This window comes from Ambystoma mexicanum, chromosome 3q, assembly GCF_040938575.1.
Source record: "Ambystoma mexicanum isolate Mex_15411 chromosome 3q, UKY_AmexF1_1, whole genome shotgun sequence".
Lineage (NCBI taxonomy): Eukaryota > Metazoa > Chordata > Amphibia > Caudata > Ambystomatidae > Ambystoma > Ambystoma mexicanum.
Genome location: NC_090926.1, coordinates 94,432,194 through 94,455,028, shown reverse-complemented (window position 1 = coordinate 94,455,028; position 22,835 = coordinate 94,432,194). Strand labels below are relative to the sequence as shown.

Genomic DNA, 22,835 nt, shown 5'->3' with positions numbered 1-22,835 from the left:
CTTGTCTCCCATTCTGCATTCCTCTCCCAACCCCTAATCAGACTTGCCTCCCCCATACTGCATTCTTCTCCCAACCCCAATCAGACTATCCTCTTGCATTGTGCATTCCTCCCCCAACCCCTAATCAGAATTGCCTCCCCCATTCTGCATTCCTCTCCCAACCCCTAATCAGACTTGCCTCCACCATTCTGCAATGCCAGTGGCGGTAATGAGGCCTTTTATTGCTGGTAGGACATCTGGCTGGCCTTCAACGTTTAACTGAAGGTAACCCAGGTGCCCCACTGGCAAGCACATGGTCGGGCAGTTCGGTAAAGTGCCAGTATACACAGTATTTTTGCCGATATTTATTACCGACTTGGAATGATGCCCACTGTTTGATGCCCACTGTTGTGCACACCCTAGGCATTAGGCCACAGCCTAATGCTTGCATCGGCTGTGCCAAACATCACCAACCACTGACAAACTATTATTCACTCTCCCTTCTCACCTCTTTGATTCAGAATTCGTGGTGCGCTTCAATTTACAACACACCCACCCGTTCCGTTGCAATAAATGGCTGTGCATTACGAACAGGTTTGCAATGCTCCCTCCCCAGTGTGTTTGTACTCATTGGCATGCTTGGTTACAGTCTGGCTCCAGCACCTTTGACTCCAAGGTGTGTGGGTCACATCGACGTGTGGTACAAAGATTTCAAGTGATGCTCTGTAATACACTGGCCCTCATTAGGACCTTGGCGGAGGACCATGGCGCTATTAGCACCATGGTCCATGGCGCTAAGTTGCCAACTCCGCCATGGTGGTTGGCGGACTTACCGCCCCATTCCGACCTTGGCGGGGCGGTAAGTCCCCAATCCCCATTTACCCTTCCCCATTCCCATTTTTGCCCCATAGGGCATAATGGGAGTGGGGAAGGCGTTAATTACGCCACCGTAAATTACGGTGGCGTAATTAACAACAAGGTCCCTTAGCGCCATGGATTTTAACACCTGCTAAAAGCAGGTGTTAAATCCGCCATGGCGCTAAGGGAACTCGTACTCAGGCGGTAAGGGTCGGCGATGTTTACGCCGGCGAAAACCCCTTACCGCCTGGGTCGTAATGAGGGCCACTGAGCTGTTTGTGGCGTTTCAGCTAACAATATGTTGCATTCTGGAGCTTATAGTTACATTTATTTAATAATGAGTCTGGGTCTACAGGATGCAACATAGTGCTCACTATAAAGTGATGTATTTGTAACAGAGTCATGCATGACATGAGGCCACTTGTTGGAGAAGGAGTGCATGGAAACTAACCACTTTGGAATCTGCCTTTCTAGTGTGTTAGATTAGGTGAATGTTTTGAAAAATCAACTTAGGAGAGAGCACACTGTTTATCAGAATATGAGGGTAAAATGAGAAGATTAAAACAAGTACACGTGCTTGCTTTTCGTGGGCTACACAACACCACTGGAGGCGTGCCTCTCATGGAGTATCTTTCTCCCCTATGATGTGATTTTTTCTTCCATATTGTATAGTATTCTTTTTGTGAAGAATAGTGTAGGCAGACAATTCAACACACTGCATGCACATTGATCACTGCAAGAATACTAAACTAATGCTTGTGTTAGATTCTTTACCAATGCAGACCACTAATGAGAAGACAAAAAAAAGACGCAAAGACGAGTTTCCATTTTGGTGAGTGTCACCAACCACTCCCCCCACAGGGTTTATGTGCTGCCCTTAACCCCACCAGAACCCAAATCCCAATGAATGTCTTAATTCCAGCACCTCAGCAAAGCACTGCACCGCTTTCCTGGGGTTGCCCCCATATTCTGTGATATTCTTTTCCCTACTATACTATCCGCCCTCTAGCCCCTTATCCATCGTGCTCTTTTTCTCAGTAGCTCCAAGCAAAGATTTCTGACTCAATGGCATTTATCATTTTATTATTATTATTATAGTATTCATTGAGTGCAGACCTAGCTTTGAGAAGCAACAGAGTGCTCTACAGAGGTATGCAGCAAAACAAGTACATAACAGAGCGCTTTACAGAGGAATACAACAGGACAGATGCATAACGGAACGCTTTTCAGTGGTCACAACAGAATAGATATACAGCTCAGGGTGGGATACAGAGGTGACACAGAGGATGGCTACAGCTGTACCGAGTGGTGGGGAGGAGAGGTGTGGGCGGTGTATAGCTGGTCAGATGGTGCAAGGGGTGATATGATGGCCTAGGTGTTGAGGCAGAGAGATTCCTTGAAGAGGCGGGTCTTGAATTTAATATGATTACATGTTTTACCTTGAGGCCCCACCTAAACATATGTGCTTTTCTCAGTGTACGTCTAGATATGTGATTTTTCTCTCTACCCTCTGAGATGATGCACAGTCCTCAGGACCCACTTGCAAGGGTGATATGCTATGTTCTGCTGTTGTCTGTGGGATTATGGTGTGTTACTGTCATCCTCAGGGAAGAAGTGTTCTACTTGGTCAATGTGTGATGTGTTCTCTTCTCTTTGCACCCTCCCTCTGAGGTAAAACGTGATTTCCTCACAGCTTTCCTTCCTTCCTCTTCCAGGGATGATGGAGTCTCCGGGTGCAGAGAAGGAGCTGCTCGAGTGCTGCGCTTCTCCCTTCGAGCTCAAGTCTCAGCCAAGCAAGAAGATGTGGGTCAAACTGCGAGCACTGTGAGTACAACCGCGCCAAGCGCCCTTTAAATTGCATGGACACCCATGGCGAGCTCTAAACAAGATTTGGCAATGCCAATCATTTGGGCTTGTGTGGGCATGGGAAAGATATTTGCTAGGCACAGCATAGTGGTATTAATTACCCATTGTCTGTAGCAGGTGCAATATGGAACCAGTGCCTGGACTTGTAATAGCAGTGCCATAAGCTGAAGTTGTGTCAGATAGGTGCAACCACGACAGCGATGCGGCTTCAGTCTGCTAAGAGGGGACCCAGTATAGATAGAGGAAGTTGCTCCCCTGGTGGTGTTTCCTAAAGCAAAACATGGACTAATGCTTTCATTTCAGAGAAACCGTTTACTTGTATGTTACACAAAAACATGCACATTTTAAAACGTTTACAGGTCAACCAGGTTTAAAATGAAAATGCTTGCCTTATAATTTTGCAATTTAAACACTACAAACTAAAGCCACATTTTATTTACTAACACTTTTTGTCTCTTTCTGGATTAAAGCACCATTTTTTACATCACCACCCCAATAGCAAAACCTTTATTGTTATTGCCACTATGTGCTAATGCCCTTAAAGACCTAGAGAGGGGGCATTATTGCATGGGCTAATGTCCCCCAACGTATGTCCTGAGGCAAAGGGTGAGTTGTTATCCCATGATAGGGATCTTTCCCTCGGTCTGTAAGGCTTAAACGCCATTGGCAGCAGCAGGATACGTGACCATGGCAACTGGTAATTGTGTGCAGTGCTTTGCGGCATGCGTACTGTCTGCAAAATATTTGCAACAGCATTGCAAGTGCACTAGCGGTGAGGCCAGGTGCACGTTTGCCATCCTACTCAAGATAGCCGCAATGATAGACTGACATTAGGTTGTGTCTCCAGTCATAAAGATGCCAGTGCCAAAATGAGCCGACTAAACGCTTTGAGCTGGAATAGACCACACACCAACATTCTCTTCTATCTCATGTGCTGTAAAGGCCTGTAAGGTTGGGAAGTATAAACCATGTCCCCAACCCTTTCTCACAAGTGTATACTACCCCTGCCATTCACCTGGTGCCCCCATTTTGACACGTCTTCATAGATTAGAGAATGGGACAGACACAGCAGGGTGCTTTGCTCCTTGGATTTTCCCATGCGCCCCGGTTTGTGGTATTGTAACACGCAGATGGGGAGAGGGGAATATAGATTCAGCAGCATTCCCTATTTGTAGTTGCAATGGAGACGTTTACCCTAAGAAAGGTGCGACTAGGCCGAGGGGCTCGGAATTCAAGTTTAGTAAAAGCATTCTGTGCCAACGTTGTTTTCCCTTCACCTGAAGAAACTTGGCAGGGGATTTCATTGTTAACGCATTTGGATCCACACTCTCTCTCTCTACTGAAATAGTTAGTTGGGATACTTAGTAGATTAATGCACTTGTGCAGCCTATAGATGGCTCCATAGGATGTGTGCTAATCTTATAATAGTATTACATACAATAATGATGTTTCATTCCCCCCACTAATTAATCTTTATTCATTGACCTCGGATGGATGAAGACAGGGCAAGCCTGCCATGAGCCATGTTTGAGAGGACATTGCTGTCAACCTCCCCCATCTTCCTCAGGCCTCCCATGTCATAGTTCCATTTGGAGAGGATGTCATTAGGGTTGCAGGATGGTGCCCTGTGTTACTCCTAGTGCACTCAATCACCACAAACTAGGGAGCTATGCGCAAGGCTTACTGCACACTACGGACTTTATGTTTGATACTGTGCAGGACTGAATCAATCTTCCTGTGTTAACCCTGCATGAGGGTGCAAGTCCTTGCCTACACCCACGGCTCTGCACAGGCCATGATGCAACTGTCTGTGTGGGCTTTGGCTGGAGGTGCATGCTTCAAAGAAGCCTTTACTCTGTTTATTTGAACATACATGATTTTTTTGTTCCTCTTCCACATAGGTCTGGATGAGCAAATATGCAAGGCAGGCGTTAAGCACATTCATAGAACTAGTTGTTTCCGGTAGGTCAGTGACTAGAGCGTTGGCTTTGGAGATCTGTGCAACATGCGGTCACCGATTGAATTACGAACATTGCTGACTCAGCTTTTCTGTCTTGCAAAGGCGATATACAACATCCAGCCACATTTAGTTGGATACCGAGAAAATATATCTTTACAGAGTTTAAACCAGGACAAATCTGGTAAGAAGCGGTCCATAAAACATGCTCCTGCACACCACCAGGTCTTCCGGTGCATACAGGAGACGTTGCTGGGAATCGCAATGGCATCGTTCAATCGCCAGGTTCCAGACCACACCTAGAGCTCCCTGGTTGCATTACGACTGCCCCTGTGACCTAGCAGCACCACACTTGGGGAGCGTATACACTTGCTCACTATAACTTGATGTAAATGTAACCTTTGAACCTGGCACATTCGGGGAATCAGGCACTTTGCTGGCACATAAACGAATCCCTGAGTACTTTTAGATTATTGCTTGCCTCTTCTTTAAAAATAAACATCTTAACTGATCATTCCTTTATTATTCGTGAACAAAACAAATGAGCATAGCAATTACACTGATGTTATGTGTATTACAGCAAAAGAACTAGGGGTAACAAAAGTACAGGCAGATGCATGGTATCTTTCCCATTCAAAGATGGTTTCCTTAGAGGCAGTCATCCAAGATGGCTGCCTACATGGAAGAACAAAAACTTAAAGAGTTCCGAGATGGGTAGGAATGGGTGGGATTAGCCATAGGGATTACATTGGCTAGGGGCACGGAATGGGAGGGATTACAACTGTGTATCCCTCTTCAAATGTCATCTCCATTGGAACAGCATTACAGACCCTCATTCAAACCCCATATTTGAAGCTCTTATGATAATGAAAATAGTTTTGTCTTTAAATGGAGCTCTTTCAGTGCCACCTATTAGCCCAAACGAAAAATGAAACATCCTAAGTGAGTGCTTCAAAAAAGGCAGAGGCTATCTATTCCGGCACTCAAATGAGAAATGGTCCCCAACTAGGGGCATGGACTGACACTGGGTGCTCTTAAGAAGACAGGCAACCATTGTTAAACCAATAGCCTATCAGTGAATGCTCTTAAAGGGACAGCGTAGGCTTTCCAACAAAATGAAGTGGCAACAAGTATCCTGAAAGTTCAGAAGTTCAGGCTCTTCGACTTGCGCTATTGAGGACAGAAGATGTTTTTGGGGTAACACGTATGGGAAGGTTGTCAATTATGACATGCAGCATAGCTTATGGGTTTGTTTCAGACATTCACTAGTTGTGAGAGAGAGATGGAGCAGATCATGGGTCCTTAGATACAGGAGTATCTACTTTTCTTCCTAGTAGGGCTCTCGGAAAACAGAGTTTTTTTAGCTCCATTGAACATTTCCCACTCTCATTCTCCTTCACAGTATTATGTATGACATGAGAGAAAGTCAGAGCACCAACATAATGTTAATGTGTCATGCATGTGCAACCACATCTGTCAGCCAACACATGTTGTGGGCGTTTATTGATTTTTCAAGGCTCAGGCTCCTGGCATTTCATGACAGTTTTCTCAAGCAGCGAGAAAGGTCTGATCCCTATGCGTGCTTAAAAGAAGGTTGTGTGGATAATTTGAGATTGCTCTCGGCATTGTGGCTGGGGTATGCTGCTGGTGCATGCTGCTGGTGCACTGGCTAGGCCGCTGGGCCATAGACGTGTTCAGACTGAAGACTCTACTCTGCAGTTAATCCCTTATATTCCTTATAGTTGTCAGAAAGGATGCCCAGTGCCCTCGAGAGGTCCTGATTTACAAAAGCCCTTTTCAAGGGGAAACCCCCGTTAGAAAACGGCTTGTAAATCAGGCCCTAAGTGTGTTGTGCTGGCACTGAAAACCTTTTCTTGGCAATGGCTTTCAAGACGAGTTGGCTTTCCAGCATAACATCACAGTCAAGTGGGAATCCCTTAGCAGAAGCGTAATGGCAAACATGCGGATAGCTCTGCTCTCGATTGTGGGACTGTGATGAAAAGGTGGTTTGAGGCTCAGCATGCGAGAGGCTTCCCCACACTGACAGTCGGAACGTGCTCCTTTCAGAAACGCAATTACAGATTTGAACATGCATTGCTCGGTAGAATAAATATTGCAAACGATTCCTTTCAACAGCACACTAGTAGTGCGGTTTAGCAATTCGCTGCTCCTGCACCCCTCATGCTGCGTGTCAGCGGCCTCTACTTTTTGTGCATATGCTGTGGGTGTTAATTGTGTCTGTTCATCAACGACATCAGAACAAGGCCTGCCAATGCTGCTAGGTGTACAGTTAATCGTTTTCATAGCATTGCTCCTGTCACAGTGCTGCCAAAAGAACTGGAGAGATCGCCCTTCCAATCTTCTTCTCAATCTATTGAAAATTGTGCTCCATATATTGTTCACGATACTGGTCCTCTACCGATTCTCGCTAACAGTGCTGTAAGGCCTGCACAGCGCTACATTACTCCAGAGCTACATGTGCGCTATAAAAATGTAATATTGATGATATGAAGAATAATTATAATGATGATGAAAAAGATGATGATAATGATGAAGATGATGATGATGCAAACCATAGGTAAGCAAACACATTTAGAGATTTTTGGACAGTTCCATCATATCAATACTGAGCAGAAAATTGGTCTATTTGAAATTAATATAAACACATACATAAACAGCAACATACATACCACACCCTAGTGATCACATTGTGACTCAGCCTGAATAAACAAACAGGAGGGCAGTTAAAAAGGCATCATCACTATCTAGGGTGACCAGATTTTCAATACGAAATACTGTGACAGCCAACAACATAAAGGAAGGACTACCACCCTCACTGCCCGTCCCCTACCCTGCATTCCTCCCTCCTTCGAAATCACCCCCACATCCACACACCCCTCCATCCCACAGTATTTCCAGCACTGCTCCTGCATATAACTTGCTGGTTTTGACCGTGGATATAAGCGCAAAGAGATCTTTTGCTCTGATACATATTACAGGCCTTGCTGTCCATTTGTTTACCAACTGGTCTGGAGGCAGAATCAGTTAATGCGTGAGGCTGGTACGTGTAAGGTTGGGGGTTTGAGCCCCTCCAGCCGCAGCAGCAAAATTCTGAGTGCAGTGTATTTATTTACTTTATAATTGTTGCCTACCCTTCCTTTCCACAAAACCGGGACTGTCACCCTTCCTTTCCCCAAAACTGGGACACGGTTTTTAAATTAAAAACACTCTCCGGGGAAGTAGGGCCACATTCCCGGGACTGTCCCGGCAACACTGGGATGCCTGGTCACCCTATCTCTATCTACTGCAGGAGAGAAAGGGAAGGTTTGAAATCATAAATTGAAGTTAAGATGCATAGGCCCTGTTCTTAGGATCTGTGGAAGGGGATTTCAGAGGCTGAGGCTTGCAATAAAGACCTGACTCTCACTGTCTGTTTAATTTTCCATGCACTTTAAAGTCGCAGATCTTAGCCTCATCTGGGCATGTTTCCCTTAATCTTATTGTATTGGAACAACGATGATGCTCGCAAGGTACATTTGTGAACAACAAAGAAGACTTTGAACTGTACAGGTTTGCTGCTGAAAATCAGCCATAGGTTAGGAGTATTTGGAAATAGGGAGCTTTTTCAACGGTAGAACAAGCACGCCAAGACTCTTAGCTTTCTGCAGCATATGCAAGGATTTCATTAGGGAAGAGGCCATCAAATAAGATCTAAATATGTAAAGACAAGTGTATATTGGACCCAAAATGAGCACTGTGATTAAGATAGGTACTCCCATTTGAAGACGCTCAGCTTTTTGTAGATGTGTATGCCTGCACATTTATGGTGGTCTTGTGGACACAATAAACTGGGATGAGTGAAGCTGGATTTCAGTGTCTCTAGGACCCCATGTTATAGATGCCTGTGTAATCCTGAGATGCGGCATGAGTGCCTGGTATCCATGTTGTTGCCAAACTCACATGGTCCAATCACATCTTTAGCAAGGTCCACATTTGTTCAGCCACTCGGATGGGCCAGTTTAGAATTATCTCCACTCTTCCATGGTCAAGTCACTGTGCATTAATTTCTCTAACCTTTGACTCTATGGAGCGGAATCCTTCATAATGCTCACACCCACGTTCCAGAATCGCTTCTCGAGCCAGAGATGGACCAGTCCTTACTACTTTGCCTTCTGCAAGGCGCAAGGCCTTGAAAGCTGCTCCAACCACCCAACTCCAGTTTGGGGAGCAGCAACAAGAGGCAACGGTGGTGAAAAAGTGGTTTGCGCCTAATAATGTTGTTGTTATAATTATTCTTATTAATATTATCATTATTATTATTATCGTTATTATTATTGTTATTACTATGATACACTTAATAATATGTATTATTATCAATATCACTCCAATAATAACAATATAAATAATACTAATGATCTGTATTATTATTATTATTAATAATAATAATAATAATAATAATACATTTATTATTATATGGCCAAGCCCTGTAGTTCATGGACACTCCTGGGTTAATCTATAGCCTTTGATAAGAGCCACAACAGCAATTCCCGAGTGTGAATCCCTGTCGCTCCAAAACAGCCCTTTATCCATTGAAGTGGGCAATACTTACATTTATTATTACACTGCTTGAAGAGCGTGGAATCTGCTCTGAAACCCTATATAAAAACCTGACATTATTATCCCATGTTCACGTTCACTGCAAGCCACTGCTGTCATCCAATGGGTTCCCTTGGTCTCTTTCTTTTTCTTAGCATTGACTACCAACGAGGACGTCGTTACCTATCTAACACAGCATGTTGTAGCTCATTGTCATAGCAACCCAGTTGCTAACAGTGGTGGATAATTCTGGCAACGCTCCTTCGTTCAATGTCCCAGTGTGGTTGTGCTGGAGTGGTTCTGTGCAATATGATTAGAGGCCCCCAGCTCAGTGTGCTGCATTATTGGCATCGCCCCATGTGCTTGAATGTGGGCCTCTTCATAAAGTCAATATGACGTCATTGGTAGATGTCACATGCACACATTCTGCGGTTTTTCAAGACCCATTTTAAGCAAGGACAATTGTGTTTGCATAAATTCAGTGCAACCAGTTGACGCAATGTTTCCTTGTAGTTTTCCGATGGAGCTTGTTCATTCAGTATTGGTACATGGATCATGGGCAGTACTCTTTTAAGATGTACTATTTGTGCAGCACTAAATGTGTGTTGGCTAGGAGTTTTAAAGCTCCCTGTGGCTGCTGCATTCTTAGGTAGCCGTCTATCTGGAATATAGAACATGGCCTGTTAGTGAAACAGTCTTTCACTGGCATAAACGGGCCCATGAGTCCATGTGTAGATGAATAATGGTGCTTAAAAACGCCTCTGTCTATTTTCTCATTTAGTCCGTTTGGGTTACTGTTTTCAATTTGTGAATCTAGAAAAGTTCCCACTAGGGGAAGCAAAGATCTTACTGCTTGTCTATTCATGGGGTATTCACTTGCGAGCCATCAGACACTAGACATTATAAGCTTTCATACTGTAAAATGTCTGTTTTGCATTTATCAAAATTCTACTTAATGTCATGTTTTCAATATCCTGACCCTGAAGGAATTAATTGCGGAAAAACACGGAATTAAATATACCATTCACAGTGTTTGATTGATTTGACTCTGAAACCTTTACCATAGGCTGTGGAAAAAAGTACATTTCAAGTTGATACTAAACTCGCCACCTCGAGTGTCCCTCCTTGAGAAACCTGCCCAGTTGACCTCTAGATCAACCATGCTGGTTTTGGGCAGCATTTTACACTATCATCGGGCACGGTGACACTGGTGCATCGCCCGATGACAGCATGTGTGTGGAGCTTGCAGACTAATGAACCTGCGGACTTGCACATCCATCCTTAATTGGTACCCGTAATACCCATGTTTCAAAATATTGTAACACATGTTGTATTACTACATCTTTGTTGATTTCTCGCTCTGGTCTTTTAAAACCTTACTCTCTCGTGTCCAAATGTAGAAGTGGATTACACATTCTGTAAAATGATGGGTTAGTGTATGTTGGATGGTTTATAGTCATAATGTCGACAGTCAAAATGTCGACAGTCAAAATGTCGAAAAAAAAATGTCGAAAAATAAAATGTCGACTTTTTTTTCAATGCATTTTTTTTTTATATGGGGGGTTCCCGCCCCAACCCTCCTTTTTTAATTTTTTTTTTAATTTTTCCCTTTTTTTTAGCTCCCAAACCCCTATAATAAATATATAATTAAAAAAAGAGAAAGTCGACATTTTTTTTTTCCACATTTTTTTGTCGACATTTTTGTCTGTCGACATTTGTTTTTCGACATTATGACTGCACACCATGTTGGATCCCCTCAGGTCTTTCTCAATAGTTTCTTGCCATTGAATTTGGACCTTTGAGTCAGGCCCACCCAACCGTCAAACTACCTTCAAAGCTTCTTTGATTATTTATTATACCATTTAATCTTGACTATCACTGTCCCTTCATATTCATGCAATAGTCAGATCAACATGATCGAATGGCATTGCCACAAATCTGAATTTAAGGGAATGGCCCGAGGGCAGCTGGATGTCCACTTGTCACCAATAGAAGGTGGCCACAATTATGTGACTTCCAAGTTGGCAATAGCTCTGGCTGTCTTCAAAACAACCACTCGTATCATATGTGAAGCACGAGAGGGAGACACCCGCCATCTTTGAACATGGAATGCCATACTTGTGTATCAGGAGTCCTCCGATCCCAGCATTCAAAAATCATGATCAAAAAGGAGCACACACTGGGCAAGAAACAATGCTGTTCATTAAAGCTGGGCGAGCAGAAATCAAACAGAACAGTGGACTGGAACTGATTGATGAGAGCTGACATCTGGGCATACAGCGCACATTTATTTTATACTACGAATACAATGGTCAAAACATTAGAAACAGTTGCAGCTCAGGATGTTCATTTTTTTCATGATTCCCAGGAAACCCGTAGGCTATACTATGTCACATTCCTAGAGATAAATGTATGTTAGTAGAACGTGTTTGGAACAAACAGATCAACAGTATCCCAAATCATCCTCTCACCATGTGGCGCCACATCACTTCTCACCCCTCCCATGCAATTATTAAAATAACAATTGTGCTGACAACTGGGACTTTATTATTCTGTCATTGGTCAGCAGCATTGCAAAGGAACACGAGACACCCTGCTTCTGGTGGGAAGAGAGACATTCACATGGTACCTGCTGGATGACGGACTTCGCAAACCTTGTGGTGGATATCCTGAAGGCCTGCCTCCACCCAGGGACATATTTTATTTATTTATTTATTTTAATTCTTAATAACTCGCCAAATCGCCCGGAGGCCTGAAGGTGCACATAAAAGAAAAACAAAGACGGAGAACAGAACAGTGGACATAGCATCAATCAAAGCAACAACTTAAACTAAGGAGACCTAAAGAGATATTTATTTATTTGAATTCTTAATAACGCGCCAAATCGGCAGGAGAAACTTACTGTTTGATTGGTCCTCCCAGGAGCGCCACTCTATTCAGCTTCCTATTCCCATAACCACCTGTTGACAGGAACGTGTAGCTATCTGAATGGTTCTATGGGTCATGTCCACTTCTCCTCTACCCCGAGTGCCCATTGGTTTGGCTTGCCGCCCTGTCATTAAATCCCCCAGTGTTGTCTTGGCTGCTTCGGTCTCCCTGTGACACGCGGCTTGAGCTCCATCTGCTTCTTCCCTAAATCGTGGTGCGGAGATCATGTGTCCACAGCAGGTTTCCTGGGCAAGGCCCAACCTGAGAGCATCCCTGTTAAATGAGTTTTCCTGGATTTTTTTTCCATTTCTCATAGTAATATACAAACGCTACATGGGCTGATGGCATACACAGTGCATCCCTACCCAGGCATGTCCCTGAAAGGCCTTCTTTCATGGTGTGACTGCAGTTCATTTGTGTACCCATATTTCCCCCCCCTAGGAGATGCCCCATCCCCTCTTGCTTACTCCTGCAGGTGCTGTGTGTGCCCCCATATGTGGTGCTGACTTAGCACCTTTAATACACTTACTTGAAGATTTCTAGAAGCCGGGATGCTTCTCTTGGCTTTGAAGGCCACCACTTCATTAATGACTTGCGCACTCCATTGCCTGTCATGCCAGATCCCTCTCACATGGTGACCTTGACTTTCTCGCCTTGTGTGTTCCTGATGCAGCTCCCGTCACTGGATACTGCTGTTTCACATGCCGCCTGTGAGTGGATCCAGCTATTTACACATGTCCCCAGGGATCGCAAGTTCTCTGATATCAAGAGTGAGATCTTTAGCCAGACCAAACTTTTTAACAGCTACCACTTGGCATTCTGCTACTGTTACTTTCCCCATGTATATTGCAACGAAGTGTCATGGTTTCATTCCTAAGGAGCCCCCTGTCCTACAAAAAAATGTATTTGTAGGCACATGACCTTTCTTTTGAGTTTTATGTATGAGGAATTTTCTTGCCACCTTTTGGATTTCTGTGGTTAAATATAGTAAACATATTCATTAACTAAGCAAAAAGAGTGTTAGACTTGGAAGGACAAAAACAAAACACTACGTTTACAAGAATGGGAAGTGGTGCGAGATTACAAAAATAATTAAAAAAAACTGGATAGGCTGAATTGCTCACAACTGGTATTTGCCAATTTGACTTCACTGGCATTTGCGCTTCTTTTTTTAATCGTGCTCCAAACTACAAATAGAGGGAAGCCATTCAAAGCCACTCTACAATCCCTTGAATATAAGACATTGGGCCTCATTACGAGCATGGCGGTAGCCGTGCCTGTATGGCAGGCAGGGCTACCGCCATGCTCGCTACCGGCACTGCCTCCCGCAATTGGGCAATAACCGGCCCATTATGAAATAATTGCCCATTTGAGGGAGGCAGTAATGCCAGGCTCCCGATCCCCATTCTGTCCCATAGGGCACAATGGGTCTGGGGAGCATGGTTGCACCGGCACCGTTGAGAATGGTGCCGGTGCAATCACGAGTTCAGCTCTCGGGTGCCGCACAACCCGTTCATACCGTGGCCGCCACCCTTATAATGAGGCCCATTGTATTATGTGATATCTTTGAACTCTACAATATGAAGAATCTTCCAAACAAGTGCTTAGAAAACAACTAGGCACTTGAAGTTGTAGTTCAAGAATGAGCCACAGCTGTACGACACTACACACATGGACGGATGACTCCAGTTTGGCTCAAAGGGGCTACCTGGTGAAAATAAATATTTCCACTGCTCTTTACCCATCAACAATAGCCAGCCATAGGGACTCCAAAATAACCCTTTGTAATATGTATGTCAATATATGTCTGGGTTTCATGATCTCACTTGACATCATTCACTGGACAGAACATGCAAGAATGGTATCCTTTAAGCATAAGTGTGCAGTGGGTGAATGATCCTTGTTGTTCTTGAGTCAAACCAATCGTTTCCAAGGGTCATTTTAATTTGACACGTAAAATGCATGGATGGACAACTTCTGTTTGGTCTTCAGTACACAAGTTCTCCTCTGGGCACAATATAACCTTTCCACCAAGTAGTGGAAAAGTAAAGAGTGAAACACAGGCGAAATGGCATGCACACTTTACTTGTCCTCTATAATTGTACAACAGTTCAAATGCATCCCACAATGAACGATTGCAGAAGCATTAAATAATTAATCCCTATGCAATCTGCCAGCTTTTACCAAGTGGTAAATTCCGGACGGGTGCATAGACATCCGTTACATTACCACACGCATGCAAATCACCTAGCCACATTTGTCATGTTAAGTCTGCCACCCAGCTGCTATAGTGGTAAAAGGTACCAACACTTTTGCCTACATTATTACCGCCCAACGGGAGATGGAAAATGGCCGCTTTGTCTTGCCTGTTCCCGCTCGTTCAGGAAGAGCAAGATGCATGTGTGCTCAATGTCATGCCTTGACTTGATTAGCTTCCTGCCTGCGATATGGTTGCGTGTCACGTGTGGCAACTTGAACCAGAGCGGGCTCTTGAGACAACAGCACTTTTTCATTCCAGGGCTGGTATTTTCACTTTTTCCAACTCGAATATGGGCCTACAATTCCCAGCATGCAAAATGTGTTTTGACTGAAAAGCATGGGCTAGTTGACTGTGCTGGATAGAACATCTGACTGCCTGGCCGCCCTGCCCATTCATTTAGAGAGCATTGATTTGATTTGATTTATTGAGCGCTTTACACCAAGGCGCTACATCACCCTGTAGCATTGCACAGCGGTCATCAGACTTTGTTGTCCAAAGCTGATAATATTGTTCAGCTCATTGGCTGCAGCTATAGAAAACTGAGGAAAAGGCACAGATGTCTTCTTCTGCCGATACCACTTGCATAAAGAGAGCCCAGTGCCTTCAATCCTCACGCGCGTGCCGTTTACTGGATACTCAATCTATGTATTTCACACTCCATAGCACAGGTATCGTTGATCCTTGGCGAGATGCATATGTTCGGATTTCGTGATATGCCACTGTTAACATTAAAATGTTGAAAACGTGGGGGGGTGGGCAGTTTATTTGTTCTCTTTAAATTGCTAGCCAGACTTTAAGCGTGCGCTGTTGCGTGTTTCTTGGCTGCCTTCTTCCCCCGTTTGCTTGTAGCCATAGTTACATCCTTGGTAGAGTTGAAAACAGACACACAAGGTCCATTGAGTTCAATTTTCTGCCAATTGCGTCGATCTGGGCAATTACCCAGTTCCAATCTATAGGAAGGCGAGATCGCTGGCATCAACATTCTGTTCTGAAAAGCTGCATTGCTAAGTGTACGAATCTCTCGAAATAAACAGGTTCTTTTTCTGCTTGTGTTTACCAAGAGGTACATTCAGAAAGGGTCCATAGACATCCGTTACATTACCACACGCATGAACATAGTTTTCGTTAAATGCGACATTTTGTATTAGCAATGTACCTTCTGTCTCAGAAATTGGTTGATATTTCGCTATTTTCCTGGTTTACATTTATGGGAAGCATTGGGGGTGAGACGCAACAAGGTGAAATGCAAATATTGGAAACACATTCACCCCTTTCACATTTAGGAAACTATAGCCCACCTAGACATGCTGTGGGGTTCATTTCTTAATGAGTTGAAACAAATGGAAACACCACGCATCGAATTGGTATCCATGTTTTTGTGCACCCATTTACCCCTCTGGGTGATTGAAATGGTTCTGGTTGTTAGAGAGGGTGTCACGGCCCGTAATTTACATTCCTGTCATCTCCATCCTCTCCGTCTGCCAATAGCGATTGCTTTTCTGCTATCATCAAGTGTCCATGCTGGCGAAAAATCAAAGGCTTTGGAATAAGCCGCAATGCGTCACCTGCTAGCAGCAGGTGGGTTCCAGAGTCATTTAGAAGTTACAAGCCTCATGGCATGCATACGCGGCTGCAGGCACTCCAGCGTCTTGGCACTAGGAAGAGCAAAACAAAGAGCACAAATCCGGCTCTGCCCAGATTCGCATTCATGGACTCAGAGTTCAAACAGGTGCAGTTGCATGGTGGGAAATGCGGTGGATGTTACTGCAGACGCTGCTGGCCAAATCCGTGCCGTGATGGGCAGCTCGTCTACCATTGTAAGTGGCCATTCCCCGGCCAATCCACTGCCGAGACTCGTGAGAATGACAGAAGTGGCCACGCCTCACATTCTAATATCTTCTTCTCCTGCTTTCATTTGGAAGTGAATTCCCTTGGGAAATGGGAAACTCAGGGATGCTCCCCTAACCGTCCTCATAACCCTCCCATCCGCGCCCACATGTTTTCCTTATAATCCTCTGCTCACCAAAATAAGAGTTCTAAAGAAGGTTTTTCCTGCGTGTGCAGCTTTTACAAAAAAAACAAAAATTAAAAAAAAATGATGCTGTGCCTGGGAACACAGGGTATCACGTGGAGAGGAGAGTACTCAATAGCACTGCAAAGCGAATCGGCTGAAACTGGATCTGATATCCGAGTAATGGAGGCAAGCATTCCAATGCCTGCACAAAAAAAGCATTTCTGAGCCTGACAACACAAGGCCCGCATATGTAATGTATGAATGGCCCGCATATGTAATGTATGAATGGTACATTGATTGTAAATTGATGAGCATGAGCACTGCTCGTGTCTTAAGGACTGTGTCGTAAAAAGTTCTCACCATTTAATCCATGATTGTTCCAAAGCAGATTTCTCCCCAAGGCTGCTCTTACTAACATGTTGTCTGTTTCCTTCTTTGGGTCATACTATGAATGTGACCGCACACCATTTTGCAACATTCATAGAAAACCCTGCAGTGATTCATGCTGGTAGAGGTGGTGGACCCAAATAATACATGGATAGAGCCAAGCCAACGCAGAGCAAGGGAGCCTGGCTTGGCTCTAAGAGACACATACAAGCCAAGCCTGACAAAGATGCATACCGTCCGGCCTGCCTCCCATCCTCAAACAAACAGCCCATAGCTGTAACCCTGGTTCCTCAACCACAACAACAAAACCTCAGCTCCTGGCATCCTCCTCCCTCTCTACTATGACAAAAAAACATACCTGATATACAGCATCCCTTGCCCCATAACAGGAAATCTATATCTGGCATTCCAATTTTGTAAGATACTGCAGTGTGAAATGAAATGATTTGTCCTGGAACACCAACTTTCTTTAAGCTGGGATTGGATTACAGCCTGCACTTAAGACACTCGGCCACATATCTTCTCATCTCTTAATGATATTAATGTGTGTTAATGTGCAGTTCTAAGGCAAACAAAAGATGCCCTGTTTCATTAACAGGACTAAGTACACAAATCACAATATAAACCAACCTTACATATATATCAAAACCTATGCTGAACCAAAACAACAGTTATAGCTTTATTTTTTTAGCAACCTGAATAGAACTACACATACCAGAATGCAAAACCTAAACAGTTTCCCCGTGGTTTGCAAGGCTTATACAAACAACAACAGAACTGCAGGAAAAGGTTACCTACTTGTAGTCAATGATTCACACAGACTAGGAGCTGGATATTTTGAACAGCAGGCTTAAACGCAACTCCAGCTATCCTAAATCTTTCCTCGGTCTTTCATCGGGCACAAGTGGCATCAACAGGCAGAACCCACACATCCTGGATGGTGGGTGATTGAGGATAACAAATATAAAGGGCTGTGTGGCAGGTGGAAAACCTTATGTCTAGGCAAGCATGTCCCTTGCCCAAAACTAGTGTGACCTCCCACAGCATCCTTCAGAAACCTAATACGGTTATCATGCAGAGACCCAATGGCAACAGCTTCCTTATACGGTAAAGTTAAATGCCCCCAGCAAGCCCTCATGCCGCTAAACAAAGTAGTACGTCATCAGTTTCAATGTGCTGTTAGTAGAGAAACGTAGGTCGGAAGTGCCAGAACAATAAGGAAGTTAAGGAGGATGTGGGGTGCACATTACAAATGATCAATACAAATGATCAATTGCAAATGTCCCGGGAGAATAGTTCAGCGGCTTGCCTTGGAAACAAGACAACAGGCAACACAGGTTCGATCACCGGCTCCGCGCTTAGAAACCTCTGGTTAATAAGTGCATTATAAATACGCAACTAAGACATATTCCTGTAACAGCGCCTCGATGACCCGAGGCTGTGTGAGTGCTTTAAAAATGCAAATAAATAAAAAATAAAATAAATATTTGTATTACCTTTAACGCAAACACTGCTGTGTAGTGCACATTTAACAGAATCACTTTGAAATGTTCTTAATCGTGGCAGGCCAAGGAAATATGAACCATTTCAGAAGTGTGATTTGCCCAGGATTGCATATGTTTTCTGGTTGCAGTTTTAAAACCACAAATGCTCTCCTTGCATCAACATGCAAATCCTGGGAAGCAAGAGACACAGAAAACACTGTACACAAGTAGATGATTGTATGCAGTTTTTTTAACTGTCACTGTGTAGCTTGTTTCACTTTCATTTATTCTGTGAATGGCAATGCTTGGCTCAGCTCCAGTTGGGCTCTTCTTTCACAAATCCATTGGACCGAACCAGAGACGGATATTTAACTCCAATCATACCTGAGCCGACTCTGGCTCCTCTGCCTCCAAATGCCGGTCTAACATGCTTAACAAATCATTTTTGTCCAACTTCAAATAGTCCAATAGCCATGGTTTCTTAATCCATTTATTGATGAGGTTGGCCCACCCAACAAAGCATTGCTTGTGGCACCCAACAGTCTCGGGAGGATAGCTCAGTGGCAACGTGCTCTCCTTGAAAGCAAGACGACACGGAGCACCACAGGTTCGATCCCTGGGTCCGCGCTTAGACACCTCTGGGTATTAAGCACGTTCTAAATAACCTATCATATCGTATCAACAGCATTTTAGTGTCACAGTGCAAGCAGACTTCCAGTCTCTTGAAGGTAAATAGATCTTAGAACCAGCAGGCATTGGAATCTCGATGCCCAACTTATTTGTCCAATGTCTGAGCAGAGCTAAAAGCCACGCTCATCCCTGGACCCTCTCCATCCTTTGGACATGATTTACGCACACGTAGATCCTTAACCAGGCCTAGGAACTCTATCGTCATTGCATGCCAGACTAGCATGATGTGGGATAATACGCAGCTTCCAAGACAGTACGTTTCAGTTACTAGGTACATGTCCAATGTGACATTTCTAGCAGATAAAGCACATGCAATTCCGAGTTCACATATATTTCAATATCCCAGACTTACACTCACCATCACATACACATGTATTGATGAACCCACTACCTAAAGCCTAATACGCTCTTTGCTTTAGAGACAATTCGACTATCTTCCCAGATGGTAACTGATTGCGTGATTGACGATACCTCTTGTCTCTCTGTGCGCAACTTAATTAGCCATCAGAACACACTTATTAAGAAACCCAAATCAATGGTATGATTAATTTCCCATGCCATCCAAGGTCCCAGCTCAAGTCAACCCAACTCCCTGGGGCTGATCTAGAATTCCGAATGTTTCAAGCCTGCTTTTTCCTAGACCCTGTGTCTCCCCCATCTTCACTCATGCTCTCTCTTTCTTTTGTTTCCCTAGTGAGCTGACAGACTCACACTTCAGGCAAGCGCCTTACCATTACAGGTTTCCCAGGATTCTTGCACCTAAGAGTAATTATGTTTGGTGTTTGCTGTTTGTTTATTTGTAATGTGCTCCCAACCCAGAGGTACCTGGGCGCAGTCAAGGATATACATTTTCTTGGTTACACATCGTTAGACAATATACAATTTACATGGTTACGTGTAAGTCAATACACATGTGGATCATTTCACATGACATACACATGGAATAGAAGGCATGCTCCATACCCACCCATTTTGGAATAGTACAATAGAGTGTGTTCACCCTCTGCTGCATGGTTTTCACATTTTCATTAGCCTGGTATTAAACCACAACATTCCTAGCAGTGCACTAGCCTATCCCTATCCTAACAATGTATTAAAGATCTCAGGATATACCGGTCGGAACCTTCATTAAAGCGTGTGTGACGTTGCCCACACTTGCACAGACCTTGTGGTTATGGTCATGAGGAGTTCTTAGACTTTTCCTACTGCTTTTGTCCTTTTCAGTATTTCTACCAGAGGTAATCATCTTTCAGGGCAAGATCAGCTACTTTATTGTCTCTGGTATATAGTATCATTAAACAACTCTTTCATTTAAAGTTACCTTACCATTTTGAATTGACGGTTATTTTCCATTTGCTGATTTTTGATACAGTACCAATATAATGTGTTTGTTTGTTTATTATTTATTATGCACGCCAGACCCAAAGGTATTAGGGCGCAGGAAGTAAGAAGTCTCAAAGCTTAGTACAAGCTTACATGGTTACAGTAATTGCGATAAAAAATAGTGACATCTAAAACTAGCAAATGTGTGATAAGAAGTAAATACAAAAGAGAAGTAAGGAATATACAAGCAGTATATATACAAACATATATATGTGCAGTTATAAGCAGGTATAGTCAAATTCTAAAGGTTAATTTCTCATTGTTTTCTAGGTGCCAGATGATCATGTTATGCCTGAATTTGGCAAAGGTTTGATCCATTCTTAGTGGTATAGGTAGTGAGTTCCACAGTTGGGCAGCTTTGACTGGGAAACTTGTTCCACCGATGGGGGATAATTTGAAGCGGGGCACCTGAAGGCAGTTGGAATTGGCTAGTCTCGTGGGCCTATTAGAGGTTTTTCTAGAGATGTTATAGCATGGTGCCTTTTTGTTTAAGCATTTGTGGATAAGGGATGCAGTTTTTAGTCGGATTTTCTCAGATGTGGATAGCCACTTGTGTTTTTTTGTTGTTTCAGAAATGTGTTATTTCCTAGCAATACTGAGAGCAGCTCTAAGGGCATTGTTTTGAAGTATCTGTATTTTGTTTATAACATATTTATTGGCACCAACGTATAAGGTGTTGCAGTAGTCGAGTTTGGATAAAATGAGTGCTCTCGCTAAGGTTATGCAACTGTTGTAAGATAGGAATTGTTTGCCAGCTCTAATTACTTTGCATGTATAAGCTGTGGAGGAGGCTAGGGAGTGTACCTGTTTATTAAATGTTAAGGTGGAATCTAAGTAGAAACCAAGAGTTTTTACTTCTTTTGCTACCCTAATAGGGTTCCCATCGATGATGAGTGATGTGTAATATTTGCTTAATTTGGAGAGAAGAGATGCAGATCCCAGGATAAGGAGCTCTGTTTTATCATCGTTCAGGCAAAGGCCATGGGTAGCCATCCATGCCTGAGCGATGCTGTAGATTCTATTCACCAAGGCCAAGTCCTTGTCATAATCCCCAGTAAATGGTAGGACGAACTGGGTATCATCTGCATAATTAGTGTAGGTGACACCCAGATAATCAAGATCGTCAAACAGGGGCTTGGTGAATATGTTGGAGAGACACAAGATCCTTAGGGCACCCCTCAGGTGATGGGAATCGGGTCCGCAGCTGCAGAAGGTGAGAAGACCCTCATAGTTCGGTCACTAAGAAAGGATTGTATCCAAGCTATAGCCTCTGTGGAGAAATGGGCAGCTGAATCCAGGTGGCATCCATAGGACCTTGTGGTCCACTAAGTCAAATGCTGCCGATAGGTCAAAGAGGAGGAGTAAAGCTAGTTGTCCATTGTCTCTAATTTTGTCTATTTGGGCTTTAAGATCAATAAGTGCTGTTTCTGTGCCATGTAATGGCCGGAAACCAGAATGGCGAGAACCTAGAAGTTGATTAGCTTCTAAGAAGCTCTGAATTTGGACATATGCTACCTTATCTAAAATTTTCAACAGGAATGGCACAGTGGTGATGGGCCTGTAGTTAGTAGGGAATGAAGGGTCTAAGGTTTGCTTTTTAATGAGTGGGAGTATCCAGGATTCCTTAAGATTACTGGGAATAGTGCCAGATGTGAAGGATGTGTTAATGAGTTTAGTTATGAATGCTGCTAGATCCCTAGCAGCGTCCTTAATTAGTTGTGCTGTGCATTGGTCTCCCTTGCAGTTGGATGGTTTGAGAGTCAGTATAACTTTCTCAACCCTCTATAGTAGAGACTTTGGAGAAGTTAAATTGGTAAGAATGTTTTGTTTTGGGCTGATGTATTTTGTTAGAAGGTTTCGTCCAAGTTAGTGATGCCTTCTTTTGAACAATTTTATTCTGTAGGTTGGAGACTTTGTTAACTAGGGCGTACTGAATGTCAGAGCACAATGTCTTGTCTTTGACACAATTGTCTTGTGTTATGATAGGAGTTTCTAGTTATTTTAAGATCGTGAAGAGCTCCTTCATACTAGAATTTTCTAGTGAGATTCTGTTATTGTAGGATTCTTGTTTTGCCAAAAGGATGTCCTTTTTATATTGGGAAGAGATATTGATTAGGTTTAATTTATTTTCTGCTGTGCGATGAAGTTTCCAGGCTGTTTCACACTTTCTTTTATCGAGTCTTACATTTTTCAGGTGGGGGGAAACCAGTTGTTGAGATGGCTTTTAGGTTTGCTATTTGTTAGTTTTAGTGGGGCTATTTTATCAAGAGTTGTATTCATAACTTTGTTGAATTCTTCGACTAAGAAGCTGGGATCAGAATTCTCAGGGAAAGAATTGAGCGTAGGGAGGATATGAGGGAGGATTTTGTCAACAGTGATATTTTTCGTATTTCTAGTGAAAGTAGGAGGGGCAGGAGTTGGCTGAGACGTTAT

At 43.5% G+C, this 22,835-nt stretch overlaps 1 protein-coding gene across 1 annotated transcript in view; it reads left to right on the top strand.

Moving 5' to 3' along the window:
• Positions 1-22,835, top strand: part of PDE1B (phosphodiesterase 1B) — a 1,810,462-nt gene that overhangs the window by 59,394 nt on the left and 1,728,233 nt on the right. Inside the window, exon 2 of the mRNA XM_069653207.1 lies at positions 2,553-2,661. Coding sequence (XP_069509308.1) covers positions 2,555-2,661 — 107 coding nt within the window. The 5' untranslated portion in view covers positions 2,553-2,554. The remainder of the gene's footprint in view (positions 1-2,552; positions 2,662-22,835) is intronic.